The 27,236-nt window shown below is 49.5% G+C and overlaps 15 protein-coding genes across 15 annotated transcripts; 8 read left to right on the forward strand and 7 right to left on the reverse strand.

Annotated features, from left to right (window-relative positions):
- The first annotated feature begins 2,746 nt into the window (after positions 1-2,746).
- On the forward strand, positions 2,747-4,012 carry EI90DRAFT_2434014 (uncharacterized protein). Its single transcript, XM_039053025.1, has 4 exons — positions 2,747-2,903; positions 2,963-3,756; positions 3,822-3,899; positions 3,954-4,012. Exons 2-4 carry the CDS (start codon positions 3,183-3,185, stop codon positions 3,974-3,976), a joined length of 675 nt encoding a protein of 224 aa, XP_038920824.1. The 5' UTR covers positions 2,747-2,903; positions 2,963-3,182; the 3' UTR covers positions 3,977-4,012.
- EI90DRAFT_2434991 (uncharacterized protein) lies at positions 3,947-4,598 on the reverse strand. The gene has a single exon (XM_039053026.1). It carries the CDS (start codon positions 4,445-4,447, stop codon positions 4,049-4,051), a length of 399 nt encoding a protein of 132 aa, XP_038920825.1. The 5' UTR covers positions 4,448-4,598; the 3' UTR covers positions 3,947-4,048.
- A 22-nt stretch (positions 4,599-4,620) lies between these two features.
- Positions 4,621-6,424, reverse strand: EI90DRAFT_3039808 (uncharacterized protein; the record flags this gene model as incomplete). Its single annotated transcript, XM_039058968.1, has 3 exons — positions 4,621-4,805; positions 4,871-5,803; positions 5,842-6,424. The coding sequence occupies 3 exons, from the start codon at positions 6,422-6,424 to the stop codon at positions 4,621-4,623; spliced, it is 1,701 nt and encodes a 566-aa protein (XP_038920826.1).
- A 695-nt stretch (positions 6,425-7,119) lies between these two features.
- EI90DRAFT_3039818 (uncharacterized protein) lies at positions 7,120-8,799 on the forward strand. Its single transcript, XM_039058969.1, is given in 5 exon segments — positions 7,120-8,388; positions 8,422-8,515; positions 8,563-8,566; positions 8,578-8,579; positions 8,708-8,799. 1 exon segment carries the CDS (start codon positions 7,201-7,203, stop codon positions 8,386-8,388), a length of 1,188 nt encoding a protein of 395 aa, XP_038920827.1. The 5' UTR covers positions 7,120-7,200; the 3' UTR covers positions 8,422-8,515; positions 8,563-8,566; positions 8,578-8,579; positions 8,708-8,799.
- A 372-nt stretch (positions 8,800-9,171) lies between these two features.
- EI90DRAFT_2433601 (uncharacterized protein) lies at positions 9,172-9,986 on the forward strand. The gene is made up of 2 exons (XM_039053024.1): positions 9,172-9,357; positions 9,412-9,986. The coding sequence occupies exon 2, from the start codon at positions 9,500-9,502 to the stop codon at positions 9,833-9,835; it is 336 nt and encodes a 111-aa protein (XP_038920828.1). The 5' UTR covers positions 9,172-9,357; positions 9,412-9,499; the 3' UTR covers positions 9,836-9,986.
- A 206-nt stretch (positions 9,987-10,192) lies between these two features.
- Positions 10,193-10,970, forward strand: EI90DRAFT_3039823 (uncharacterized protein). Its single transcript, XM_039058970.1, has one exon. It carries the CDS (start codon positions 10,282-10,284, stop codon positions 10,837-10,839), a length of 558 nt encoding a protein of 185 aa, XP_038920829.1. The 5' UTR covers positions 10,193-10,281; the 3' UTR covers positions 10,840-10,970.
- A 73-nt stretch (positions 10,971-11,043) lies between these two features.
- On the reverse strand, positions 11,044-12,214 carry EI90DRAFT_3039827 (uncharacterized protein). The gene is made up of 4 exons (XM_039058971.1): positions 12,130-12,214; positions 11,919-12,065; positions 11,622-11,861; positions 11,044-11,491 (listed from the first exon to the last, which is right to left on the reverse strand). The coding sequence occupies exons 1-4, from the start codon at positions 12,181-12,183 to the stop codon at positions 11,429-11,431; spliced, it is 504 nt and encodes a 167-aa protein (XP_038920830.1). The 5' UTR covers positions 12,184-12,214; the 3' UTR covers positions 11,044-11,428.
- A 788-nt stretch (positions 12,215-13,002) lies between these two features.
- EI90DRAFT_3286521 (uncharacterized protein) lies at positions 13,003-14,334 on the reverse strand. The gene is made up of 4 exons (XM_039067014.1): positions 14,245-14,334; positions 13,937-14,181; positions 13,736-13,879; positions 13,003-13,677 (listed from the first exon to the last, which is right to left on the reverse strand). Exons 2-4 carry the CDS (start codon positions 14,133-14,135, stop codon positions 13,133-13,135), a joined length of 888 nt encoding a protein of 295 aa, XP_038920831.1. The 5' UTR covers positions 14,136-14,181; positions 14,245-14,334; the 3' UTR covers positions 13,003-13,132.
- Positions 14,335-14,531: 197 nt separating this feature from the next.
- On the forward strand, positions 14,532-16,183 carry EI90DRAFT_3144211 (uncharacterized protein; the record flags this gene model as incomplete). Its single annotated transcript, XM_039065116.1, has 7 exons — positions 14,532-14,621; positions 14,787-14,930; positions 14,990-15,250; positions 15,316-15,456; positions 15,517-15,816; positions 15,879-15,962; positions 16,019-16,183. The coding sequence occupies 7 exons, from the start codon at positions 14,532-14,534 to the stop codon at positions 16,181-16,183; spliced, it is 1,185 nt and encodes a 394-aa protein (XP_038920832.1).
- A 235-nt stretch (positions 16,184-16,418) lies between these two features.
- On the reverse strand, positions 16,419-17,454 carry EI90DRAFT_2435079 (uncharacterized protein). The gene is made up of 3 exons (XM_039053027.1): positions 17,307-17,454; positions 17,087-17,253; positions 16,419-17,027 (listed from the first exon to the last, which is right to left on the reverse strand). Exons 2-3 carry the CDS (start codon positions 17,163-17,165, stop codon positions 16,573-16,575), a joined length of 534 nt encoding a protein of 177 aa, XP_038920833.1. The 5' UTR covers positions 17,166-17,253; positions 17,307-17,454; the 3' UTR covers positions 16,419-16,572.
- On the reverse strand, positions 17,024-17,922 carry EI90DRAFT_2433530 (uncharacterized protein). The gene is made up of 2 exons (XM_039053023.1): positions 17,307-17,922; positions 17,024-17,253 (listed from the first exon to the last, which is right to left on the reverse strand). Exon 1 carries the CDS (start codon positions 17,835-17,837, stop codon positions 17,334-17,336), a length of 504 nt encoding a protein of 167 aa, XP_038920834.1. The 5' UTR covers positions 17,838-17,922; the 3' UTR covers positions 17,024-17,253; positions 17,307-17,333.
- A 653-nt stretch (positions 17,923-18,575) lies between these two features.
- On the forward strand, positions 18,576-20,660 carry EI90DRAFT_2432871 (uncharacterized protein). Its single transcript, XM_039053022.1, has 3 exons — positions 18,576-18,743; positions 18,893-19,086; positions 19,141-20,660. The coding sequence occupies exons 2-3, from the start codon at positions 18,949-18,951 to the stop codon at positions 20,233-20,235; spliced, it is 1,233 nt and encodes a 410-aa protein (XP_038920835.1). The 5' UTR covers positions 18,576-18,743; positions 18,893-18,948; the 3' UTR covers positions 20,236-20,660.
- Positions 20,624-21,253, forward strand: EI90DRAFT_3039835 (uncharacterized protein). Its single transcript, XM_039058972.1, has one exon. The coding sequence runs from the start codon at positions 20,721-20,723 to the stop codon at positions 21,207-21,209; it is 489 nt and encodes a 162-aa protein (XP_038920836.1). The 5' UTR covers positions 20,624-20,720; the 3' UTR covers positions 21,210-21,253.
- A 104-nt stretch (positions 21,254-21,357) lies between these two features.
- EI90DRAFT_3151564 (beta-lactamase-like protein) lies at positions 21,358-25,022 on the reverse strand (the record flags this gene model as incomplete). Its single annotated transcript, XM_039065732.1, has 11 exons — positions 24,939-25,022; positions 24,671-24,891; positions 24,402-24,615; positions 23,998-24,347; positions 23,668-23,946; positions 23,311-23,608; positions 22,913-23,198; positions 22,268-22,852; positions 22,066-22,209; positions 21,831-22,013; positions 21,358-21,780 (listed from the first exon to the last, which is right to left on the reverse strand). The coding sequence occupies exons 2-11, from the start codon at positions 24,762-24,764 to the stop codon at positions 21,358-21,360; spliced, it is 2,856 nt and encodes a 951-aa protein (XP_038920837.1). The 5' UTR covers positions 24,765-24,891; positions 24,939-25,022.
- Positions 24,903-27,229, forward strand: EI90DRAFT_3039842 (uncharacterized protein). The gene is made up of 4 exons (XM_039058973.1): positions 24,903-25,386; positions 25,474-25,540; positions 25,622-26,193; positions 26,232-27,229. Exons 1-4 carry the CDS (start codon positions 25,174-25,176, stop codon positions 26,976-26,978), a joined length of 1,599 nt encoding a protein of 532 aa, XP_038920838.1. The 5' UTR covers positions 24,903-25,173; the 3' UTR covers positions 26,979-27,229.
- The last annotated feature ends 7 nt before the right edge of the window (positions 27,230-27,236 follow it).

Raw genomic sequence — 27,236 nt, forward strand, 5'->3', positions numbered from 1 at the left:
GGGTGAGATCGAAGGTCGAATACCTCCCCCTCCACAAGTTTCCCACGATCCGCGTTCACACCTACCAACGCTCCACGATTCCACGCTCCACTCTGATCTCGACACCAGATGCGAAGAGGAAGACGGGAGGCGCGATTTTGGAATCCATCTTCAGACATTGTTTGGCTCCCGCTCAGGTCAAGCCTATCTCTTCACAAATACCGTCCCCTCCAGTCTCGTCAGCTTCTTCATGTAATATTGGTCTTCGATCTGCACGCATTAATTGTCCTCCGCGCCATGACTAGCCTCATACATAACAATCCCCATATCCGCCACCGTGCCAATTGTCTTACGATGTGAAGTGCTCTCTGATCCAATTTGATACCACCAAAACCTTGTCATCAATATTGTGAGGGTCATTACGTGGAACGCGTGGGCTTACTGCACGGGCGTTACCGGTGACTTTACGACGTTCCACGTTTCGGCGTGACGACATATTGATATGCCTCTGTTTGCATGGGAGTAGAACGGACTGGGTATGGTGGTATTTGATCGGTTTCAGAGTTGCAAAGCATCGTAACCAATACTACGGACGTATACGGCGTGGCGCTAGTGCCCGAATGGGCCTTATGACAAGTCTCAAGCTCGACATGGCTGCGTAACAGGCTGGCTATCGTGTTAGTGTTGTCAGTTTGTAGGCATGCGCATCGTCTGGATTTTCAACTTGCTCCCCCATATATACCATCAACCGATACCTTTTCAGGCTTTGTCGATCGATTCTAGATCGTGCGCGATACATAACTCAGACGAAACGACAGCATTCAGTCGTCCTGTTCGTTATTTTTAGCTCCCGATCGACAATCCCCACACTGGGTATATCTAGTCCCTGCATTAAACTTCGCTCAAGGTCACAACCCAGGGGGTGTGTGATCAGCATTACTTACATCTCTCCCCCAAGGTATTCTTGAATCACGGCTCAGCATCAAGAATCCTCCAAGTGCCCTTGATGACACCCACACACAAGAGGGGTGGTAAACACGAGCTACTGCTATATTAGTATACATGCGTCGAAGACTGCGCTCAGTTCAATATTGACTCGGTCTACGCCGAGCTAGGCTCTCATGGAAAGAGTTCGCTTACATGTACAACAGCCAGTGGCATCACCATTCATTATGTGCGACGCACGCCCATCACCATATATGTCCCTGTCAAACGTTTGTTGGATATGGTAATGGCTATGCACTCGCTGCTACTGACTAGCTTCACCGCAATCACTATGCTACCACTGCCCGACGCCGACACGCGTGCGTTCGATTACTAGTACGTATGCTAGCGGCAGGGCAGCCGTTTCATCTTGCTGATCAACTAAGTCTTCTTTGGGACTTATTTAATCGCGATGAACGTTCTTCTATCTACCCGCTAGCGACATACGACATTCGAATGTTTGGGTACTCCTTTACATAATCCCTTGAAAACAAGTTGGATCCTTGTATTTACAGTAATCTCACGCATTCGAATCACGAAGCACAACCTCCACTTTGGCGCTCGGTTCTATTTGGGGAAAGTGGTATGCATCCAAGTTACGCCTGGATGTGGACATCAAACGTTCGTCAGGTTGATGCAATTATACGAATTAATATATACATTTCGACTTCTCTAATACTGCCACGACTGCGACCATTACTAGTACTAGTTGCTGAGTATACTACGCGAGCTTCTGTGATCAGTATCATGCTACAGACCGATCATAATCTTATATGCGGTAGGCCTCCGCTTCGAGTTATCCTTTAAAAAAATTTTCCACCCACACACCTCCCCTTCCCTCGTGGAACATAATATTATTCGTAACATGGGGATGTTGGTGCGGCCTAGCCCGAATGCAACGTGTGCCAACGCTGGCTAGAGACACTTTCGTTTTCCCTGGGATCGTGGATAATATTTGACTGGGGCCGACGGGAATATGATGAGGCGAAGCTGGTCTGTTTCTAAGGGACCAGTGGGGGGTAGGCTATACGGCGTGGTGTTGATCGATCGCGATGTCTCAGGCCACCACGAGCGCTTTCTGCTAGGCTCAGTATATATGTTCAACCTGACTGATTTTTTTATTTTTTATTTTTTACACATACAATCATCTCATATTGAATATACATATGCGTCTGATACTGCGTCTACATCGCTCTTGTCGGCCGGTACGAAAGGTTTTTTCTCCTTCCCCCCATTTCCCCCCTGCACCAACTCATGGGCTCATTAGAATTCACAAGCCAATAGTCGAGTGAGTGACTTCCGCCACTGCAATATTCCTTGTGAAGCTCCGTTGTTTCCCGGCCCCGAACTAACTCCTCCAACTTAATTCCCCACGTTTTTCTTCCTTTCCAACCTTCAGTTTCCATTCCATCTTTCCAAGAACATTATGTATTGGGTATGTGTAAATGTACACGTTCGCTGTACTGTGGAGCCATTAGTTACAGTATAAACACGCGTGTGTCCAAAGTGCGAACGTTCTAACTGAGGTCGTTGGAATACAAGTCATGATGCCCCTTTTGCAACATGTCCCACATGCGGCGTAGATGCAATTGCGCAGCATCCAACAGGCTATATAGTAGAAGACATGCTATACACCCGATAATCAATGCAATGGCCGGCCTTGTCCTCGATCTCAATCTAAACAAGGCCCGTTGCGTCAAACTGGCAGAAAACCGAAGATAGTATGGGCGGTCGAAGTTACAACGGAACACAATAGTCTTCGTACGGCGATTGACGAGAGACCAACAACACCTTTCCGCATCATATTTACGTAGTCACAGAAGCTGGAGTCCTACTTGGGCTAATCCGGTTCCAAGTGTCGGCGTTAGGAGTTTGACTCGTCATGATCGCGCGAGGAGTTGCGACGAAGATTGGAACATCGCGCCCACGCGAAGGGTCCAGTGCGTGCATCCAGATCCTCAAACTCAGATATCATACATGAAATTGTTCTGCTCACCAGAGAGTGAGAGTCTGGCACCGAGGCTAGCTTCTCGTAGTGTATCCCCGTCAATACCCCAGGGATCTATCGGAACTACCCGCATGATTTCGTTCATCGATCGCAATGGGAGACATCTATTCTGACTAGTATAATGCAGCGGGAAGTCCCGCTCTCGTTGCACGTCCGAATCTAACCGTCCTTCTGAAGACTTATACCTTGGGGCTCCTTTTTTCATCTGCTGATGCACATGACGACCCTGACATATGGACTGAGGTTGCATCACACGCAAATGAGACTCAAATTGTTTGTCAAGAGGGAAGTCATTCTGTGCGCAGGGGCGATCAACACGCTGCAGATATTGATGGTGTCCAAGATCGGAGAGCGATGTGAGACCAAAACTCTGGCTAATTGTAAATATTCTATGGTGTTTTTTTACCACCCGTCATCCAGCATTCATATTTTCCGCTCTAAGGACTCAGTTGCTGCTGTGTCTTCTCCAACACGCCCTTTCAGCCTAGATCCATTTTGCACGAATGTTTGTTCTCTGCCACTTGTATCCTTCGAAGTTGTTAGCGTATCGGCTCAGCGCGTGAATTGTGTCACTTTTCTCCGCCTTGATGCGACTGGGCTCGCCGAATTTTATTTTCTTAAGACCTCTCAATTAACCTCATCTAGTGAGCCGTGGGGGTCCAACCTATCGAGTCTCTCTGATGCCCCAGTACGAGATAAAACGTCAGGGCCAGACGCGCCCGATATTGAACTTGTCAGCTTTCCTGCAACATATTTCCATGCTGATTCTATCCTCGTTAAGCCAGGTGGAAAGTCATTTATGTAGTATAGTGAGCGATCACAGCACTGACCTATGCTAATGAACATACAGTTGCGGACAGGCAAAGTCTGAAAGAAATTTTAATCTCCATGAAAAAGCCTGGAAACATGATGAAACGACGTATTTTGGGTAACCGAGTTCATTCCGTGCTAATGAACATATACTGACAATTGATTTTGAAAGCTACTTATTCATCTCAGGCCTGAGAGTCAAGGTCCAATCCGGGAATGTATTCGATAAGGCGATTTGCGAACCGAAGTATGTTGCATGGTATCTCATTACGATCTAGTTATCGGAAGTCGAAAGTTAATTTTCAGGCTCTTGTGCCAGGCCTCCGCATCGTGTTCAAGGTAGCATGCGCCAAGCCACTTTTGGATCACTTTGTTTTTGTTGACCCCAAGGAGAAACCAATGACCTGACGAACATGTTCTGGCTTGCTGGCCAAGATCCTGGGACCCTGATAAAGAGGCATGCCGAGACAGTGTATCATCCGGTGCGTCCATTCTGCATCGAAATGTGGGAGCTGATGGAGAGTGGAAATAGACTAGTACGGCTCGGATGGCTGAGTCACCTTCAAAATGCGTCGTCAACCCTTCTTTGCGTGTCCAGAACTTGCACATTTGCGAGGCTTCGGTCTTCCTGAACCACATTGCGACCCACCCTACAACAACAATCATCGCAATGGCGGAGCGACTACCGGATTTTATCTTGGAAAGAATCGCCGGACTCCAATAAGCTGCGTATGGGGGTCATAATTCAGTGGCATAGGAATCCGGTGCCCAGTTATCCTGTAGAACACAGTACACGTATCTATCATTCACTTTCTGTATGCAACATGCAGGAAGCCCAACTAAACACGGTCCCTGCCTGGGTCCTCCAAACAACAATACAAGAAAGAACACAATGCCCGTGGACGTAGCAAGAGATCAGTACCTTTGGCCCCGATCAATGAGCTCATGCGCTTGTTGGACCTACAAGCAATCGTGTTCAGCAATCGTGTGATGGTAAAACCCCCCTTGCTACTTACGACGCGACCTATCTTCCGCCGAGATTGGGGTGATTTGGTTGGGCATCATTTCGCCTGCCCTGATCAATCCTACTTGAGGGGGTGGGCGTATCGGGGTTATTATCGTCGACATTTCGCTCGGACGTGTGAAGGTGTTGCGAGCTGTGCAAGGCAATGTTGGGAGCCGGAAAGTTTCGTGGTTGACTGTTGGTTGAAGGTGCCTGTGAAGCCGAAATGGTGTACCAGTTCGTTATGCTGCATCGGCTGATCGGTTCAGGTGTTCTAGGTGCATTAGCAGCATAGCTTGGGTTCCAACTAGTGCCACCTCGAGGAGCTTGACCCTCTTCAGGTTCACCTTGACTTGCAGTACCAGAGGACTGATCCTGTTCTCTCACGAGGGTGCTGATTGTGCTAATATTAGTTATTTGCAGCTGCTTCCTTTGTGTTGAGAAGCGATGGAGTGGTGATTCAGGGGATTCCAATGGAAGCATGAGAAGATTCGGAGAGAATGGTGTTTCGACAGGTTGCAACGGTGGGTCTGAGGGTGCTCCCGGAGTGAGTGGCATTCCACCTGAGTGAGTGGCAGGCTTGGATTGAATCCCGTGAAAAGGCCATGTTTGACCTGGCTGGGGGGTGGACATCTGTTGGGCACTGCCAGGGAGATGTGGTGTCCTGCCAACTCGATGATCGCTGCTCAAGTTGCTTGAGGCAGGGGAATCGAAGAACGGGATGTATGAGAGAGTTTCCCCAACCCGATCAGCTGAACGAAGTTGTATTGGGCTCTCAATTTCACGGGGCCCAGTAGAATCGGTGTTTGCAGGGCTAAGACCTGGTAGGTAAGATGCAGCACCGAATACATTGGGGTCTTTGGGTTCGGGCATTGGAGGGAATCTCAGTGCCACGACGTCTTCAAAGAGACCACCCATCGTATCTTGGGGTCTCTCCATGTCAGCATCTTGTTGGGCCACACCCACACTGCTGTTGAGAGAGCGAGTTGCGCGCGGCCACGTAAGTGACTTCCGATGCACTTCAATTTGCGAATTTCCATCCAAAGCTCGGTTGCACTGTCGTCTAGGAAATTTGGGGCAAATCCCAAGTCGACATGAACCATCGGTGCACCAATGTCCATCATCTGGTACAGGTACATTCGAAAGCCTACGATGGCAATGCCGTATAGGATACTTGGGCAATTTCTCTTCTGATAGGCATCGATCATGTACCGATAGAGTTGATCTACCGCTTTCTTTGTATCCTCCTTCCTATCTTTAGCCGAAAGTGGCTTATTCTTCACCTCTATCACCAAACAGGTGAGGGAATCCGAGTCTTGATCGAAAAGTCCTGCATCAGTTACTACGGTAATGTCAGGTCGCAGCAGTTCGCGTTGATCCCGCTTCCCATCTTCTAGTGTATACTGTTGCATAGGCCTGTATAAACTATTTTCCGGGAATACAGCATTCACAATGGCATTGACAGGGCCATAAAGTATTGTTTCGTTAGCAGGCCTCCCGATGCCGAAATACCTAGAATGCTGTTTCCTTTGTCTCTCCAGGACGCCTGCAAGGCGACCTTGGTCCACAGCGGGTAGTCGAGTCTGAAATATTTGAGTTGGTCTCCTAAGAGGTGATGAGGGTTGTGCTTGGGACGCCATGAAAGACAGAGAAGATGGCAGCAAGAAATTTGGGTTTCGATCATGAAGTGCCCGTATGCACCTCATTTAAAGCCTGAGCCCATGTTCGATCATCAGATCATATCATATGAAAATCTTCCACGGAGTAGCAGATGGCAGCTTTCAGAAACTGGTACTATTGCTGGCATTATGGGCGGTCCTCTCCTTCCATGAAAAACCAATGGTCAGACTGAGTGGAGTATTCGAGGAATACACAGAAACCCTCAGGTTGGAGGAATGAGAATTTGGATCAATGCAACGGCCCGCGTCCTCACGATCTAAACAATGGCCGTTGCGTCAAACTGGCAGCAAACCATGTCCTTTGAAGATGGAACAGTTACCTGCCTAACAGTTATAATAGCGGAACACAACAGCATTCTGGTCACGTCGGCACTTCCCCTTCCCCTTATGGCAGAGCCTTTCTGCATCATATTTACGCAGTCATAGAAGCTGAGGTCCTACTCGGGCTGATCTGGTTCACGGTGTCGGCGTTAGGGGTTTGACTCGTCATGATCAAGGAGCTGCGACGAGGATTGGAACATCGCACCCACGCGAAGGGTCCACTGCGTGCATCCAAATCCTGGAATACACTCCCTTCGGATATTATACACGAAATTGTTCACTACCTCATCCCGTGTCACTTGTATCCTGGGGAGGATGGCTACTCACCTTCTCCCAAATTTGTGACGAGTTACATCCAGAAACGTGCCGCTTTGGCATCTCTCGCTCTCGTCTCCTGTAATTGGGTCGACCCTGTGATGCGTGGCCTCTATCGTGAAATCGCAATATTCATCTGCACTGAAGCATCCGTATATTCTCTCCGCGAATCACTCAAGTCCCATGGGAACCTCGTTCGAACCATCATTCTCGACTCCCGAACCCGTCATCTGAAGGACCGACCATCTCTCATTGACGAGTATCCCGATCAGCTGACTCGGTTCAATCAGAGGGCTATACTGATAAACGAAATTATCGCATCATGTTCGCACCTGATGGGCTTGGAGAGTTTTGGCTGGTACAATGATGCCTTTGCCGAACTCGCCCAGTTCGATGATGGCTTTGAGACTGTCGTCGCTCCAGCCTCCATAAAACATTTTACGTGGACGATTGGGTGTTATTCACACGGGCTGCGCTGCGCTCTCCAGCACCTTTCTCGGACATTAGAAACCTTGATTATTTATGAATGGGATCCAATCACTCCTATGTCCACATTCCGCCGGCCTTTTACTCCCATCTCGCGCCTCCCTTCTCTTCCACGACTTTGCGAAATCCGTCTTAAGAAAACGTCAGGCCCTGAATTGCCCCATATGCTCGAGCTTCTGAAAAGTACAGAATGTCTCGGAGAAGATGAGAATGTTACTTCCCGCTTACGTGTGCTAGAAGTGCAGCGGCCACACTGGTTAACGCCCAAGGATTTCTTATGGATGATACAAACGACCAAGGCGTTTTCCAATCTCAGGACGTTGATTCTTACGTGTCGTCCGGTCGGCTCAGACCAGTTCCATATCACCAAAACATGGGAGTGGCATGATTTTTCCGAACTCCCTTGTGCACTTTTCCAAAGCTCTCCACATTTAGAAGAGCTCTCGCTCTTCAGTCCAATTCCACTCTCTTCATTCTCCAAACCGCCTGAAACACTTCGCATATTGCGCACCCTGATTTGGCGGAGTTATTTTGGGCCGCACGAGTTCATGCGCTTCCTGAACTCTCCATCCAGTCAAAATATGAAGCTTATCGAGCTACAGCACACCTCGAGGACGGCGATGGCCAAGTGGAAAGTTGAGATGGAAACTGTGTTGCAAGTCGGACGTCGTCTTGGGAAAGATATCATCATCCCCACCGAAATTTATCCCGAGCCCGAATTTAGACAACCTGGTGCAATAATAGCTACAAACACTCGCTACAGTCACTCTGTATGTGTTCCCGCAGTGGATAAAGCAATTTAGAAACCCGCGGAGAGCTGAATGTCGTCTTGGAACAAATATCGATATACTAATATACTCTCTCTAACCCGTCCCGCGCCATAGCTAGACAACCTACGGTGACAATAAAATGGGAGAAAGTGCCCGGGTTCACATTTTGGTCCCACGTACCGTTGGGCGCCCCATACGAATGCCACGCACTGGGAATGATGATCGGACCCGAAAACACCATCTGGACCTTACCCTACCGCTTATTACGTTCTCATCAATCGTGCTTTGCCGTGAGTTGGGATCCACCCAGCCTTGTTCCTGTTTTCCCTCGTTCTCACCTTCCCCCCTGATTGCACCTGTGCCTCTCGTTTCATCTGATTCGTGGTATTCGGGGGCTTGGGCAAAAAGCATTTCCTCAAGTACCGCCCCCCGCCACGCCGGAACACAGACCCATCCCTGCCCCATGGGTTTCCGTGCTGCTCTTGTTCCTCTCCGCACCTTAATCGTGCCGTTCGAGGTGCCACGAACAAGAAGACTGGAATACGGGCACCTCCCATCCTTCGCACTTCTCTATTCCTTGGCACCCCCAACGCGATTTTCGTTTCACCCGACTCGCGCTGTATGTGCCGTCTGATCCTTCATCTCAGGTGGGTATGATTGCCACCACCGGTATGGAATTACCAATTTAATTCCAACTGCGGGTCTTTTCAAACAAATCTTGAGGTCGTGTCTGCGATCCCAGCCCGCTATCATCCAATGATGGCACGTAGAAGTTTACTGGCGCTATTGCGGTGGGGTCCCGCGATAATGATCATCAGGATTCAATGAGTATCTGGTGCAGAGAACCACTGTGGCCACTGAATGATGCATGTTGCCGTCCACTATGCAGCTTATTGTGACACTGAGCTGGATGTAGGACGATCTTACATGCAACAGCGTTGAATAACGACTAGATTGCTAAGGTTGTAGCCTAGCTGACGGGATGTTGGCCCAGTTTTCAACGTATGTATTCGCCGGAGATACTGCGAATGGAACACGACTTGACTGATTAGTAAGCTTCCAGAGCCAGGCAGCAGGTTATTATCGATACATGCATTGGCTTCTCTTAGTGAATCCCCGTTGAGGGATCTGTCAATGCAGCGGGATGTCCCTGCTTATCTTTTGCCTGCTGTCGTTGCACGTCCCATCCTTATATTTTCTCTCATCTCCTGATGCATCTGACGACCCTGATTCCAAATGCATAACGGTTGAGGCTGCACCAGCTGGAGTGCCCCCACACACAAATGAGACTCAAATTGTTGCCAAGGAGGTCATTCTGTGCGCAGGAGCGATCAGCACGCTGCAGATACTGATGGTGTCCGGGACTGGACCCGACGACGTGCTGCTGAGGGCGGAAATCCCCCGCCTAGTCCTCGACGCAGAAGGCTTCGGCATACACGTTGGAAGGAACCTAACCGATGTTTATACACCAAAAATCTAGCTAACTATTTTTTTTACCAACCGTCATTCAGCATCTCATGGTTTCTGCCATTTCCCGCCCTAAGGACCCAGTTGATTATCTCGATCATTCAAACCTTATGTGCTGCTGTATCTTCTTCAACATGCCCTTTTGGCCCAGGTCCATTTTTTTCTAATGCTTGTTCTCCGCCACTTGTTTTCTTTGAAGTTGCTAACGTATTGGCTCAGCACGCGGATTGTGTCACTTTTCTCCGCCTTGATGCGACTAGGTTCGATTTTTTCTCAAGAACCTCATCCACGGAGCCAACCTATCGAGTCTCTCTGATGCCCCAGTACCAGATGCAACGTCAGGGCCAGACGCGCCCGATATTGAACCTGTCAGCTTTCCTGCATGCTGGTTCTATCCCCGTTGAGCCAGGTGGAAAGTCATAGTGAGCGGTCACAGTGCTGACCTATGCTACTGAACATATGCTGACAATTGGTTTCGAAAGCTACTTATTCATCTCAGGCCTGAGAGCCAAGGTCCAACCCAGAAATGTATTCGATAAGGCGATTTGGAACCGAAGTATGTTCACCAACTTTGCATTGTACATTACGATCCAGTTATCCTGGAGTCGAAAGTTGATTTGCGCCGGGCCTCTGCATCGCATCGTGTTAAAGGTACCACGCACCAAGCCACTTTCAGACCACTTTTTTGTCGACCCTAAGGAGAAACCGAACAATGATATGGCAAACATGTACTGGCTTGCTGATCAAGATTCCGAGACCCTGATAAAGAGATTGAAGACTGCACGCCGAGACAGCGTATGTATAACCACCGCCCTATATTTTCCCAATTCAGCTGCATCAAATTCAACCGTCCATGCGGTAAAGATAGACCATGCCTTCTTCATCGTTGCTGTTACTCTGAACCCCTTTGTCAAGCGACGGTTCCTCAATCCATACATTGTCGAAGTCGTGAGCTCGATATCGACAACAGTGCACTGGAGCGGTGCAGTGGTGTCCCCCATTCCAATAGCTAAATGAGTATATTGTCATTATCCCTACCATTCGGTTCCTCATATCACTCGTGCAGATTAAAAATATATACATTAAGCTTACGACAAAGAATGTCCCCGACTGTACCCTGTCCTGTCCACATCCACATGCTAAGCCCACGAAAGATACGCTACTAACGACTTTTGTGATTTCGACATACGTATACAGTAAAGATAGACATTGCAATGGCTTAATTTTCAGTACATTACTTCTAAGAAAGAGTAGGATGGATAGTAATTCGTTTTTGGTATATTCGAAGCCAAGTGAATGCGAAAGGGTTAACCTCGATGCGGTAACTCGTTGCTTCTTTGGGACAAAAATGGGAGTTCATTGGAATCCAACCAACCACCACTATCATCATCATTTTAGCCCTTTGACTCGTCAATATACTCTCACTTGTCTAGTTCATCGATTTCCTCTGGCACAAAGATGCAGACAGCAGACAGCCAATAAAATGCCACAGAATGAGCGATCCGCCAGTGAAAGTGAAAAGAAGTGCTAAAAAGGCACGATTTGTTTCAAGATAAATGCCTCCAGACTTGTGTGATACTCTTTCCTTGTGTAAAGCGAATTGGTGTCAGAAGAATGCGGATGCGGATCTTGCCAACCGACACTCTTCTTCGATCTCTCCTATTCTCGCCTTAGGATGTATGCATTCACAAAGAAGGGAAAAGAGTCAGTATTTTCGTCCGAACGTTTATCTACAACAGGGTAGATGATGATGCGGCAAAAGATTGGAAGGGGATGCAAAATCCTAGCTGCAAACTCACCTCAACACCAGACACAGAACCTTCTCCGACCTCGGATCTTGGTCGCTTTCTCATCTTTGGTCTGGTATAACGTACGGAGCGTGAACGATCGTAAGCCAGAGAAGCGAAACGCTGTCGGTCCAGTGCCCTTCGCCGTCTTCGACTCATTTCTTGATGCCATGCCATCCAACGATGGAAATAATACTCATCGTACACCCGGTCGTAATACCCCTCGTGGATTTGTAGGAAGGCAGTGAAGCTCTGCGATTTGTGTGAGGCGTATCATCTGAACGTGCGGGAATGGGAGATGTTTGTTACCATTGAAAATTCGCCTTCGCTTGGCTCATTCTGCATTGAGACATTTCGATATTCAATTCTGGATTCTTCAAGAGTAGCGGTGATGCTTTCCCATTCTTGATACTCGCGATAGTATATTTCCTCTGGTGCTATGACTACGTCGCCATCCTAGGTTTACATTCATTAAAAGCCAGTTGACCCGACGTTCAATCAAGAGCCGCTTCCTACCTACCTCTGACTGAGGAGAGAGGCACTCCGGCGCCTTTCCTTTGGGGTCTTCGTCCATCCTAGTAAGCTCAACAAGAGGTGAATTGTAATTTCGAACAGTAGCATCATCTTCTTCCCCCATATCTTGTCCAGCCTCTTCCTGTATATCAGCGTACTTCCAAGGCGGCACCGACGATGCTTCGGAGCTATATCTAGAAAGCGTAGTGTCTGGAGAGGGCTGAGATATGAGAACCGGTTCCCTCGGGTAGTCATCAGCCATTCTATTGTATTCCCCTAGGGCTGCGATATCGCAAGGATCAGGTAGCGGGACCATGACTGGTAGGGATTGATGTAAAGGGCTGTGAGAAGACTCCTTCCATGCCAAGCTCCGTTTCCAAACTTCAGGAGAGTCAGGAGGCGTCAAAGGAGAAATGTTCTGAAGGAGTGCTAGGTTGACATATTTATATTGCACTTCAGCGTGAGTGTCGGAGAGAGTCCAATAGACACCGTCCAAACCAGAGGAATGATCTAATTCAGGAGGAAGAACAGTGCGCTGAAGTAATGCTTCGGGAGACACGAAAGGCGAGGGTGGTGTATCTGGTAGAGAAACGTCGGACGAGAAGAGCACAGATGACACAGATCTTCGCAGACGCTTGAGAAGAGAAGGGGGTCTATTGGATGCATTATTTGGACTGTTACTACTAGGGGAGGTGCGGGGCAAGCGATGAATGACGGGTGAGGAATACGAGGCAAAGGACGCGTCTTGAAGCATAAAGGGGCTGCCTAAGGGCATGGACTGGTTTTGTCCGTCGTCAAAAGATATATCTAGACCTGAAGACACGTTGGAGCGTGTTGCATCGCGCTTGTAGATCATGTCCGGGTCGACGGATGAGGTTACCGGAAACGGAAACACGTCCTATGTATTGAATGTCCGTGCTTGTGAAGCGCCAAGTCATCCTCTTGGAATTAATGTTACATTTTATTCCTACAGTTTTTGAATAAACCATGGAGAAGAAGTGTAAGCCAATTCACCCCTCCCTGTCTTTGAGAAAAGCATCAAGCTCAGCATCCAGCGTCTCCTTGTCTGTTGTGGGTCTTTGCTCACGGCTCGGACCACGCCCATAGCCACCGTCTCTACCTTTCCGACGAGGTAATGGAGCAACTTCCCTGCTATCTATCAAGGGACCTAGCCGATCCATCAGGGAACCGATACTTCCTGCTTCCTTTGGAGACGCGGTTATCCCAGCATTGATTTCTCCCCTTGAAACAAACGCGTCAAGTTCCGCGTCAAGCGCCGCGCGGTCATGAGCTCGGGCTGCGTGTTCGTTGGGTTCAGCGTCAAGTCTGCTTGCAAGTGAGTCATCATCATCCCATCGTCTTCGCTTTTTAGACCGCTCCAATGGGGTCGTGTCATTAGGGTCTCCATGTTTCTTGTAGAATTCGCTTTTATTTCGAGACCCTCTTTGTTTGACGTCAGTTTTGAGCGCCCAACGCATCACGATATGTCCTGTAAGGCCTTGAGATTTACCCAGTGACTTGGAAAGCCGTTCTTCTATTGGCCAGAGCAACGCCGCTTATGTCCGCAACACACCTGAGTTCCACCATGAACGATGGAGCAGCAAGATACTTACGGACAGGTTGACACATTGTCATCTCCTCCTCTCCTTCCATGCCTGATTCTGCAGAGGACGATTCGCGGGACTTTTTCAGAGCAGAAAACGCAGCCATCGCGGTTGACGAGGAAGAATAGACGAGAACACAGCTCTCATCATCGACTGCATGCAGTGACTTCGGAGTCAATCAGTAGTAAATATAATTAGGGAAACACCCACTCCATTCTATTTGTTCTGCAGCAGTGGCGTAGTGCCCCGTATAGGCGAATATTTTGTCTGTACTGAGATGCTTTATTGGCGGGCCGCGAATAAGGATAGCATTGGATCGTCGTTCCACATCACCGTCTTCCTGCCATGTACACAGCCGTCCGTTGAGTGCGAACGGGTATCTTCGCCGAAACCCCACTGAGCCTACCATAGTTCATAGTCTCTTCCTGAGCGGCAGCAAGCGCTTCCGCTTTTCGCTGAATTTTGGGATTCTAGGTGTGAACCCGGCTCATGACCAAAGAAGGCTGTTTTCTCTTTACCTTCGCTAAGCGACCGCCAAGAATAGCAACAGCGGAGTCTGCGAGCTTATAAACTTTCCTGCTGCGCGCTGGCGCGGGTTCCATGGCAGGCCTTCCGTCCTCTGTGGCGGACAATGATGGCTCAGGTCGACCATCTTCCTCCTCAGGAAGGAAACCGTCAAATTCTTGCATCTTCCGTTCTCACTGTAGTCTAGGAATGATGATGCCACAATGGAAGGGTTACAACAGTCAAGAACTTCGGCCAAATCCGTATCCTCGAACACGTGACCGAACATTTCATCCCTCTGATGTCTACAAAGGAGAACGCAGGAGAAAGCTCCAAGGGGTCCGTTCGCCGTGAGGATGGAGATGAGTGTGGGTTTTACCTTGTTTGGAGGGTTTCTGTGAACTAATCCGTGGCCGTCGTAGTATCGGAATTAGAGGGCGAGAAATTGTGAGTGCCACAAATCTTCATGCAAGTAGCATTTCATTCACAGCAATTCCCTGTTCAAGAGTGTGTGAGATGGCTTTCAAATCATTTTAGGCACTGATTGCCCGAAAAGTGGGAAGTACAGCCTTTCAAACCAGAGGACAACAAAGGTGGCACATTTGCAGAGGAGTCATCATTTGCAACTTTGTTTCCAAGAAACCGGGAGAAGTACCTGCAAGACATCTGGGAAGGCGTAACGAGGGCCCTTAAGCCGCATGTGAGTTGTCGGTGACCCTTCATTATAACCTAACTAACGATACACAACCCGATGTTTAGGGCATCAAAGCCGAACTTGATCTTATCAATGGCTCGATGTCGGTTCGTACGACGCGGAAAACATACGACCCCTATATCATACTGAAAGCGAGGGATATGATAAAACTTATGGCCCGTGGGATTTCCCTTGGTCAAGCCGTGAAAATACTAAACGATGGGGTTGCTTGCGATGTGATCAAGATAGGGAATATTTTACGGAACAGGGAACGTTTCGTAAAGCGGCGGCAAAGGATCATGGGCCCGGATGGAAGTACACTCAAAGTATGTCCCCCGTCCCTTAGGTTTATCTTTTCCGATCTCACCAGTCGTCCCATGCTGATCCCAAGGCAATCGAACTGCTTACAAAATGCTACGTCTTCGTTCAGGGGAACACCGTGAGCGCAATGGGACCATACTCAGGGTTGAGAGAAGTACGACGCATCGTCATTGATTGCATGAATAATATTCATCCAATCTACCGAATCAAGGCACGTACGTGTATTGTGATAAGATGAATGTGAAGGGGCTGAGATGGCCATCTGTCCCAGGAGCTTATGATTCGACGTGAACTAGCTCAAGATCCTAAATTAGCTAATGAATCGTGGGATCGATTCCTTCCCACTTACAACAAACGTCGCCTCACGACTGCAGAGAAGAGTGCCAAAAAGCGAGCAGCGGCAGACAGGAAAGCTAGGATCCAGGCAGAAGTCCAAGCCAATGCACTGGCGTACCCAGGACCGTCCAGATTGGACGGGACGGCTGCTTTCCCACCTCCATCCGAGGCATCCAACAATAAACTCAAGAAGAAAGCATATACACCCTTCCCTCCGCCTCAGTTGCCTCGAAAGGTGCGCATTCCACCGACGGCCAGCATTTTACTTTGCTTCATATTAAATTCCCGATTTCATAGATTGATATCGAACTTGAAACCGGAGAGTACTTCTTGAAGCAGCATGAAAAGAAGGCTCGCCGTTTTGCCGAAAAACGGGACAAGGTTTGTTGACTTCATCGCTGTCCCTTGCTACTGGTCCGCTCATCTCATCGATCCAGCAAGCTGAAGCCACCGCCGAACGAAAAGCCAAGAGGATTGAGGCTTTCGTCCCTCCAGTTGAAGCTGCTCATGAGACTGTTGAACAGAAGCTCTCCAGAAAGCGAAAGTACAACAATACAGAACAAAATACTCAAACCAATGGAGAGAAGAAGAGGAAAGTGTGACAATGGAATTGGAACAAGGCAGGGGAAAACGAGGCTCTTGTACCTCCTGCTGACTTTGATTGGATTACATCTAATATACATCCTGGCTGCATCATACCCTGACCGACGACGAGCGTCTGGTCCTGTTGGCCTGAATAACTAAGCAACGCAACATCCGGTAAACACACAATTGCATGATACGGTTCGCGTCACCGATGGTGGTTTATGTGCAATGGAGATGCGAGCCTGATGGATTCAGACCGATTAATTTTCGAACGAACCATTTGGGCTAGCAGACATGATTTGCTCTGTTCCACTGAAGTGTTCGAGTCGTCGACCAACATTACAAACGTCCACTGACGTTCAGTAGATCATCTCCCTCCAGACTAACTTCTGGGTCAGTGGCCCGATCATCGGAGCTGTTCGGGGCTACATAGCGTTCCAACAAGTTTACGCCGAACACTAGGTGTAGGGGACAACGGTGGTAGTGATTCGAAATGATGAACATTCTTCCACCACCGGTGCAACCACCTTAAATGGGCCGATTTTACGATTATCGAGTTGTTAGAAAGCCTCGTGGTCTGTATATTGCGACGTAAGACCATGGCCAAATCATTCGGCAGGGGAACTAGCGCAGGGGCGCGACATTTATTGTGCCGTCTTTTTTCACTTTCTTGTTCCGAATGCAACTCTTCCTGAATAAACGCCAAATGCTCTACTAAATCTGAAGCTGCGGGAATTAGACGGTTCGGATCAGGGGAAATGACGCATTTATGGTATCTGTAGTTCGCGTAGAATGGAGACACCCTAGTAGCACCAGGCTTAGAACTATTGCATTGGAACTCGGCAATACCAACCCGATCGTCTTGTTAATAAGCACGCATCGGTTTGGGGATGGTAATCAGCAGACAGGTTAAGGCGTACTTGAAGTTGCGACACCAGTGCTTTCCAGGATTCGGAAATGCAGCCCCCAGGTCAGAGACAATAGACGACGGGAAATCATGCAACTTGAAAATAATAAACAATTGCGCCAGTCCGGGACGTCCAGTGATTTCCGTATCGGGCTTGTTCCGATAATTGATCCATAATCACTAAGGATATTATCATAAAAATGAGACGGCAGCAGATCGGTGATGAGACTGACTCGATCCGGTTGGGATTTCAAGAGACATTAGTTCACCGTATGGTGCATGGTGACTAGCCTTTGTGCGCCGGGAAAGCACATACTGAGGAACATCACTCCATAATCGAGGCCAGCCGTAGTCCCTTGAAACAAACTAATCGACCAGGATGACTGGCAGCTCCAATAAAACCTGCAAGGCGTCGTCGAGAGGTTAGATGGAGTACAGCGGTACGGCATTCCGCATCTATAGACTGAGAGTATGAACAAAGCTGGAGGAGCAAGCCAGAGACCCCGGGCAGCTTTGATCGAATGAGTCATTCCGCTTCGATGGGCTACGGCACTACCACTAGGTAGGCTCATGATACCATAAAGGATCCGAAATTGCAGAACCCCAGTACACAGTTGGATGCTGTGCTCCAACCGAAACCTGCGCTTTGAAGGCCCCGTCAAGCCTAAGAGCTTAGATTCGTTAGGGTTCGATCGTTCTATGCATCCGAACCATGACCTAAGCCGTGAACGCCACAGCCTATCAATATCTTCGTACAGGATCATGGCCTCGCGCGCAGGAAGCGGTCAAAGGACTCAAAGGGCTCTAGATGCGTCATTCCACCATATCATGAATGCTTGTTTGACTTGCAATGGAAATCCCGAACTTGTTACAAGAGTTAGTAAGCTGTTGTTAGCGTCCGCTTACATGGTAAGACTGGTGACACCGTCGAAAATTAGTAGGAGGCTCGACGAGTAGAAAGAAAGCACTCGTAGAAAAGCACTTCAGTGTCCTGATGTGTGCAGCTTTGTAGTTGAAATAGGGCAGAAGAACGTCTGGGATCCTGCTGGCGAGCAATGGCACCTAGTCCCCTGTTGGCAATGTAGAGTCCCAGGAGAATAACGGGAATCGTCACAGAGCACATGGCCCTAGAACCTCCAGCGACTTGAACCGACACCATTGCTGCGAACTCCACTGCGGGAGTGGAAATTCAAACCTATGGGCACTGAAAAACAATGCCGCTCCCTGGCTCTGGTGTTGGGTTGGTTGGGGGTTGGGGTTCCCCGACGAAAGTTAGAGGCACCCGAACATGTCCTCATCTCTGTCTTTGCGCTCTGATGAACTCTCGAATCAATGTGAACAAGACTGCGAGTGTCATGTTGATTCAGGGCTGATCTGAGGGACTCGAAGCCTGAAATTTTAACGCAAGGCAAGCAGCTGAATCGAGCATTAGGATATGAATGGGATTCTGCAGAACTACGCAGTCGTATAGGGCGACAGCGAACACATTATTGAGTCAACTTTCAGACCGGGATCATCCGGCATTGGAGAACTGTTGGTACTCGCGCGCCGTGGACCATTCAATCTTACATGGCCAGTGAATGGTTTTGCCGCTGTCTAAACGTTCACATCACTGAGGCAAAGGGCTCAAAACCCTTCGAAAGACCTGTGGTAACTGACCCAACATATCGGTGGGTCAATGTTGATGACAATGGCGTCAAAATAGTAAGGAGAACATCCCCCTGTGCCCCCGTGCGGTTTGACCCAGTTATAAAATTCCCTGCTGCCCAGATCCACCCACACCTTACCATCCGTACCCGCCACTATCGCCCCGCCCCAGGGCCGTCGCAGCCCACCCGAGTTACACTTCTAACATGCCTCATCTGCAAGTTACCAATGTATCGAGTGACTTCTCTTGCAGAAAGTGCAGAAGAAATGAAAGATGGCCCTGTTTTAGACCTACTATCTGACCGGAACAACCCATTACGGACTCAGAATGGTTGGATCGAGATTTCGAAATCGAAAGCCTTGGTAGTAAGTCACTGAGTACGCTTGGAGATTTCTCGCCGCCTGAACGACCACCATCAGAATGCAAGCGAAGCAGAGGATCTTAAGGCATCAGCGGAATGGTCTCCATACTTCAGACTTGTTTTGCCTAATCCTCTACCCAATTCGATCCAATCGACTGCGCCCACCCTTGTGCCACCCTTAGTCCTCCAATTTCCCGAGCCATCCCCAATGTTCCTCCCCCCTCCGTATACTCCCTCCGACTCAACTTTTGTCCACCTTAGCACTTGCGCTCAAGCTGTGTCCGACGAAGCGAGGAGAAAGGTGCAGGGCGAAATCAATGACTTTGCCAAGAAGAAATTTGATGAGTTCAAAGAACTTGACGCTAAACTCCGGAGAGAGGTTGACCTCATTTGGTCTTACTGGCGTTCCGGATGGTTGGAACATACCAATCTTTCGAACCACCGGGGGCCAGACAGATCAGGAATGCACCGAGCTCCTGGCCTGATACCTAAAATCAACGAATTCACCGAGCCCTCCGTACATATTGACCCCCGGGTTCTGCACGCAACTTCCGCCACTGGTTTATCCAAAGGCGTGGCATCGTCATTACTCTCAGACAATCTCTTTTCACATCTAGCCTCAATGTCATCTTCTCTTCCTCAACCATCAACCACCCATAGAGATTCAATCCAGTCCACATCAACAGTTCCTCCGCCCGGCGTCGAGGCCGTCGGTAGTGCCGGTTCGTCCAGTGCTGTACGCCCAACGGATAGTCGTCGCAAACGACTCCTTCCCCAAGATGCGTCAAACGAATCCCGTGCAGTCGCCGCATCCCATCAAATCAGGATGTTCGACAATGTGTCTGGATCAGACACCGCTCTCCTTTCTCTCCTAGGGATCTCGACAACCAATAGTGCTGTGCTGCCAGATGAGGCAATAAATTCACGTCTGGATGAAGAGACCCCACCTCCTTTCCTTTTCCGTGATAATCACCGACGACCACCCCTTTCGAAAGGGGAATCACCCCGTAGTCACTCCCCCGCAGTCTCTAGGGGCGATACAAAGTCTCCGAAGGCTGGCGAAAAAAAAAGGGTGAAGTTTGAGGCCACCAAGGAAGACGACCCGGTCGCAATGACGTCTCGTTCGCGCTCGGACAACATTGAGAGTAAGTAATACATAATTATTGTGCCTTAGCCCTTGGAATTGACGTGTCCTCGCTAGTCGGGGTGTTCGACATTGAGATTGAAGACGCTTTCGAGCCAGCGGATCGCGGTGCATATGATGAGGATGCGCAGGCGAAGGCGGGTGATGGTCCGCACGCCGACGATACCATGCATGAGGCCAAAGCATACGCTCAACGCCTGGCACAAGAGCGGCGGGAGAAACCGGAAAGACCTCTCGCTGCATCTTTCAGAGAGCGTGCTGGTTTCATTGGGTCAATGCCAGAGGATCGGAATCTGGCCAAATTGACCTCATTTGCTCCGACTTCATGGAGAGATTCATCCTTGCTCAACAATGGGGTGGACATGAAGCAGATCATCCTGGAGAGATTAAAGGCCAAGGAGGCCCAGATCGCAACATCCGCAAGCTCGAGTCCGGTAAGCAAGGATACGGATAGCTTGATCGATGAACGTGAGTGTTTCCAACACGTGCCATGTATGGTTTGTCATGATGGAGCGGTTGCAGTTCCTGTTATCCCCGCACCAAGATGGAATCATCAAACAACTACAATTGCAGCTTCGCTTCCTTTATCCATTAGCTTGGTTCCTCACCCATATTCACAGTCTAGTATGACGCTACAACTCAAGTCGAGCCTCATCGAAGGACAAAGCGTTCTTGTCCCTCCACTTAAACAACCTATTGCCACCGATTCGGTAGTAGGCGAGAGGAGCGAACGTAGGAGCGGTGCCAGGATGCGTAGCAAGAGCTTTTCATCTGTCGCTCGAGATAGGACATATGCAGAACGTGACGTTCAAAGGTCTCAGGACCCCGGAGACGCACTGGGTGTACCGGATGAAGAAGATGAGGAGGAAGAGGTCTTAGGAGAGGACGAGATCGAAGAGAAAGGCAGAAGAAATGCGTTCAAGATTCTCAACCGGCAGAGTGATGTCCCAGATGAAACCATGTGGAGGAGCGTTGCCGGGTGATGAGGTCCCTCCCGCTTTCACACCACTCACTATCACGCTTATTTGTTACAAACTGCGATCCTCGGACTTCGCATTAGAATCTTATTATATGTAATCAGCGCAATAATAATACTTGTGACATACGGGATATAGATGGTGACATAAGATGTCAAGTCTCAAGCATTGCGTGTAGCTCGTACACCTCATCCCTCACGGAGTAATATAGCTCGGATGGAGATCCCTCAAGGATGACTTGTCCTTTTCCCACCTTTTTCACTGTGACATAATCGCTTCCACTAGGGGAAGCACATACAAGAACACCCTCACCAGCGAATTCGACACTGATGCCGACTGCTCCGAGACGGTTTTTTAACGCCGTCAATTTCAGGTCGCCGATAATAGTGGAAGGTGCTAGAGAACAACTAGCACGTGGGGCAAGAGTAGACCTGGGAAGTTGAGGAATGCACCCAGGAACCCTGTTCCATTGAGCGGAGGCTGAGGACGCATTCACGACTGGTTCGAGGATGGGGATAGAGGAGTCTGCGCTCATCGTTATCCTTCCATGCACAAAGCCTACTTGATTGTCCTCGAACTAGTCTAAAATTTAACACTGACAGTACAGAAGCCTGAAGATATACTCACATTCGACATCATTATTGAATCCAAAAGTTGATCAGATAGTGAGACAGTGAATGTATTCGTCTGTTGACCTATCGTCAGGCGTTCCCCAGCAGCTGGCGCAAAGATCTCCTTCGTCATCGCTCTGATTGAGCCACAACTGTGAATCAAGGCCTCCGTTGCTTCGGATGATGCTCCGACAACTATCTGTGGAAATTGGCTGAGCTTGGTTTACTAGATAAAGAGAGCACTCGCTCACCATCTTCCGGGGATTTACTTGGGGTACGATAGTCTTGACTGCGCGGCCATCATTGAGTCCTTCCATATCCACGAAGAAGATCTGGCACGCTAGTCGAACAGGCACGTTCTCCGCGACGAATTTCGATGGCACTTCTTCCGCCGCCTTCGATCGCAACACGTATTGGCCATAATTTATTCCACGAGGATATCGGGCAACACACCTCATCTTGTGCTTCTACCACGTCCATTTCCTCCGTCTCAACGGTGCGGCTATCTTCCTCGAGCGCCCTTCCTTTCCTCATCCACATTCCAACGTCAAGCGTTTCACCATACGCGTCGATTCGTTTTTTCCTCTCCACAACAGGAAACATACGAAATCTCGTCAGACCCGCCTGCTGAGTAGACGATACACCAGCGACAGTGCTTCGGAAGAACGACGTTGCACGAGAGACATTCCCCTTCAAATAAATATCGAACGAGAGTTGTTGGGCCCGAGACTGAGTGTCGTCAGCATCTAGAAGGGACCAGTCAAGTCCACCCTGAGCATCTCCGCCCGCATTGCCCGATCTCGAGCGGGTTCCATCCATAGTGACATCCCCATCATGAGCATCATTAGTACCACCTCCTGCCTCGGAACCGCCATCACTGTCTTCCTCGTCACTACTTTCTTCACCTTCATCAGCTTCAAGCAGTCGCTGGGTGCGTGCTGAGGTCGCTTGCTGGAGGGCTTCCCGTTCTTTGATAGCACGTTTTTCAGCGACGTATGCCTCCAACTCAGCGCCCTGCAATGGCACCTTCAAGCGCAACTTGAAAGCAAAGAATCAGTGAAGAAGGTTTGGAGGCAACAACAGTATGCCTATGCTTACCACTACATTTAAAACTTCGCCAGTCCCATCAATCGGTTCCCCAACTTTTAGAGTGTGATCGTTTTTCTGAGCGGCATGCCACTGGTCGTACAGCAAGCGAGTCAGTGTGCCCGGATCACCACGGGACGTTAGAACCAGAAGGTTTCCGGTAACAGAGGCAAGTTCAGTGAAAAACTGTCGAGAAGGCCCATGCGAAAGGTTTAGTGGGACAGCGAGAATGAGTTTCGGCATATTCGATGGATACTTCCGGGTTACCGCGTCTGGAGAGGAGAAACATTCGAGATAACTGGGCGAAAGTGGGTACGGCAAATCCGTTCAGACACACGTAATGATGAGCAACGAAGCAATGAGGGAGGACATGAGACGCGATGTGATGGTTGACAGGGTATGAAACCCACCGTAAACGGAGTGCAGGATTAACGAGATCGTCCTCGTAGTCGTTTCGTCTTCTTTGACCGGACCGACTGACCGGCACACTGACGTCTTCTCTTGCAATAGCTCCACCCATCCAATCAACCATAGTTCGGATGACGCTTAACATCTCTTTCCCAGTTCGACTAATGAGACACATCGGCACTCGCAGATGGGCAAATGTCCAATGTTGGTCTAGTAAAACAAGAAGCTCCAGTAAGCGAGTTGAAGAGTCGCAGGGGAGGAAGACCGAATGGGAATTTTCCAATGCAGTAGTGATGGTTTCTTGAAGAAGCGACCATTGTTAGATGAATCGCACAGTTGATGAAGATCAATAGACATGCCTAGCAGAGCAGCATCGCGATCTTTCCGTCGTGGAACCGTCAGAAGAGTGCGTGAGGCATCGGTGATTAGGAGATCTGGCCGAGCAAGGGGCTCGAAGACTGAACTTCCGCTGACGCCCCCTTTGATAAGCACCGTGCCATCCAAATGCCGCTCGCTCATATGGTTTAAATGCACAGCATACATGATAGTGCCTGAAGATGCCGATCGAATTTTCCATATTGTGCCACCGAGTGTATGGCCAGCGGCGTATGGCGTAATGGTTAATCCTTGACATTTGCCTAAATGTCGTGGGGCTCAGTGGCATTAAAATAACAAAAGAAACCAACTACCAGAGAGATGAGCAAGTTGAGAGTATCTCAAGGTGATGAGAGAATCAAAGGCTATGGATATCTCTTTGAGTGTAGGAATCAAGGGCTTGCTACTGGCGGTAGACGCGTGTTCATTATCAGGTGCTTCTCCGTCCGGTTGGTTTCCAGCGGGCATTTCTTGCTGCTCCACGTCTTGCTCAGACCGTATGCCTTCCGCCTCTTCGGAAACGGCAAGTTTCCCAAGGGCCTGGACGGGTAATGAGGCATACGCAGGGGCATGTAACCCCCACCTGGAATGGGCATACGCGTAAAGGCCGATGTGGCTCAGATCCCCGTGTGAGAACAGGACAAGATCAACTGATGGCGCAATGCTTTGTAGAAGGGTGTCTATCAAACAATTAGGGTAATTGCTGAGCGAGGCTCACGCTTTAAGCGCCGAGGTATACGATGTCCAATCTGCTTGGCCATTTTCCGTGCACCATTCTGGAGACCCGCAGTCAAGCAATATCTTCACGTCATCTATCTGCAACAGGTATGCGAAAGGCTTTTCCGCGGACCAGTGGCCGTCGCCCGAAAGTGCTGTGAGTATCATACAGAACGAATATTCGGCAGTTTCCTCGGCCACAAAAGGGAAACCAGCTTGACAAACTCTCAAAAGGGGCCAAGCAACCCAAGAGGCGGAGTTTGGACGTACGGTCTCCACGTGTCTGTGTGTTGCGGGTACCCTGGATGGCGAAGAATGAGCAGACGGTTTTTGTGCGGGTTGCAAGCTCCTGATGAACGACCATCGTCAAGGGTTTCTCGAACAGTCCATGTTCGACCTAGAATCATTGGAGAGACCACCTCGGAAGTGAACGGCAGTCCATTAGTTGCACTGATGCCAGATATGGTTGGCTGGTTCTCCTCTGGCCGGTTCTGTCTGAGAGTCTGAAATGTATTTCTAACTGATGGACCGAAGTTACCTCAGGAACATTGAAGATGATTAAGAAAGAGCTGCCCAGGCCGCATCGTCGGGAAATAAAACCTCAAAAAACCAGGCAGCTGCGTCGCACTGAAAGGGTGAAATATCAGTCAAGATGTATAAAAACCCCGGCCACTTTTGAATCGCAACATGTTTCTTTCCTCTCCCTTAACCCAAGCGCCTACAAGTATCCCTCACTCGCCCCAAGACATCTCCGCTGACCCGTACTTCACCATATGTGCTACGCTGAAGATTCCGTCGAATACCAGACAGCCACATGTAAGATGTGCGCTGTCACCAAATTGGTGTATCAGAAGTCTCGAACAGCGTGTCCCCATGTGCAAGCGATGGGCATCTGTCAGAGCCGTGAGAATCATCCTCGAGGAGCGAACATTATTCACTATCGCAACGCTGAGATAAACACCTTCAATGGGTGTGGTTACTGCAAGGTCAGTTGTACTTTGCTGATTCTATTTGGTTATGTACTTGTCCTAATGACCTACACGTGTACGCCTCATGCCCTTCGTCCATCATAGTGGGCTGAAAGGCATCCAGACGGAACCCAAAGAGACCGTCTTAGCAATCCTGGTTGGCCCGGCTGCTGTACGTAGATCTTCCCCCTTAAGGGTACCGCAGCCCCTTGGGACCTCCCCCTCTTCTCATCTTCGCACCTCCTTTCGTCAGGTCGCCCCCCCTCCGCCCAAGACTACCAACTCTACATAGATAAAGCCGACTGGCCGGCCGTCAGCTCTATCTTCAAATTATCACACGTTGCGTCTTCCAACGAGGGGCACAAGGGCAGCACCCCGCAAACTTCGCGAGATTCTTCGTCGTCACCCTCAATGCGTGAGGAGCCATGCATAAAGCTCCGATCTTCCCCCACGGCAAAGCCAATGACAACATGGCCGGTGCCACGGTCTCATTCACCAAACAGTCGTGTGCAGCCACCTCGAGTCGCGACGGACCCGGTTCCCCGATCAAGCAGTCCACTCGCTTTTGGTAACGGTAAACGCGAGCGCCCCAGTACGCCGCCGATCGTGGCTACGGCATCAAAAGATGCGCAAGCGCAAGCGCGCTCTAATAAGGGAACCGGAACACCAACCCATTACAAAAACAGCAGCTCCGGTTCTCCTGACGAACCAACCACACCGCCCGCCCGTCAACATAATGAGCTAGCTTCCACCCGGCAGCGTCTTGCTCCCCAATCAGACATTGTCACCGTCGAGAGATCCTCCTTTGTGGTTCCTCGCGAAACTGTGGCCTCCAACATCCGTCGTTATTCCCCCCGGTTGAGCCGGACGCGTCCACACCGCGCCGTACCACCATCGCCATCCAAAACCAAAGCGCCTTCTACCCCAGAGAAGACGCGACGCTATCTCTCCGCAACCGCGCATCCATACGGCCAAATGCATCGCCTCGGTCGATTGACGTCCCAGTCGTCATGCCAGAAGCAAATAGGAATGCGACTCCACCCGCAGTCCGGACACCTATGGAGGGTATGGTGGCAGCAGATCGCAGCACTTTGTCTTCAGAAGATTTGGCACGCGTGCACGCTTTGGATCGTGCTCTGCAAGGCCTGGCGCTTACATCCAGCATGCCATCGAACCACCTATCTTCCACCTCCAACCCCCTTAATCACTCCACCTCATCCTCTTCTTCAGATAGCTCTGATGGCTCTGCTACCTCCGTAGGCTCTTATAGTATTGATGACGGGGGGTCCAGCACCGCGGGCGGTTCGTCAGACTTCACAGACTTCTTGAGCGATGACTCAGACTATGAGCTTCAACGTCAAGCTGAGATACGGGCAGAAATTCTACACAGACAACGTCTTGATCGCGTTGAGGAGAAGGAATTTAGAGATGCCCAGCAGAGTATTGCCGCCTTTGGACTGAGCGACACAATGACTCTGCAAGGGCTCACTCATGGAACCGTTGGACGAGGGTCGGCTATGCGACATGCCAGGGCTAAAGGCCCCAGTGTCAACCATTCCTTGCATCTTCCACAGCAATATCATGCGGTCGTCGTTGACAGGTATAGATAACGGATTGATCAGAGTTTGAGATCTCATCGCGTCACTCGTGATCTATTGGTTGCTTGGATTTACTGCCTATCTCCTTATTGCGTATAATACTGACTGCACTGTATGTTATTCCGTCTTTTTACACCACACATTGACATACCGCACTCCACAAAAAAAAAAAAAACACGCCATTGCGAATCGGCGTATTCCGATAATTGTTCAATTGAAAGCTTCTTCGGTCTATTTTTTCAAGCAGTTAACATTGGATCCCAATCTTCA

The sequence above is a fragment of the Cantharellus anzutake genome (genome assembly GCF_015039405.1).
Source record: "Cantharellus anzutake strain C23 chromosome Unknown EI90scaffold_7, whole genome shotgun sequence".
Lineage (NCBI taxonomy): Eukaryota > Fungi > Basidiomycota > Agaricomycetes > Cantharellales > Hydnaceae > Cantharellus > Cantharellus anzutake.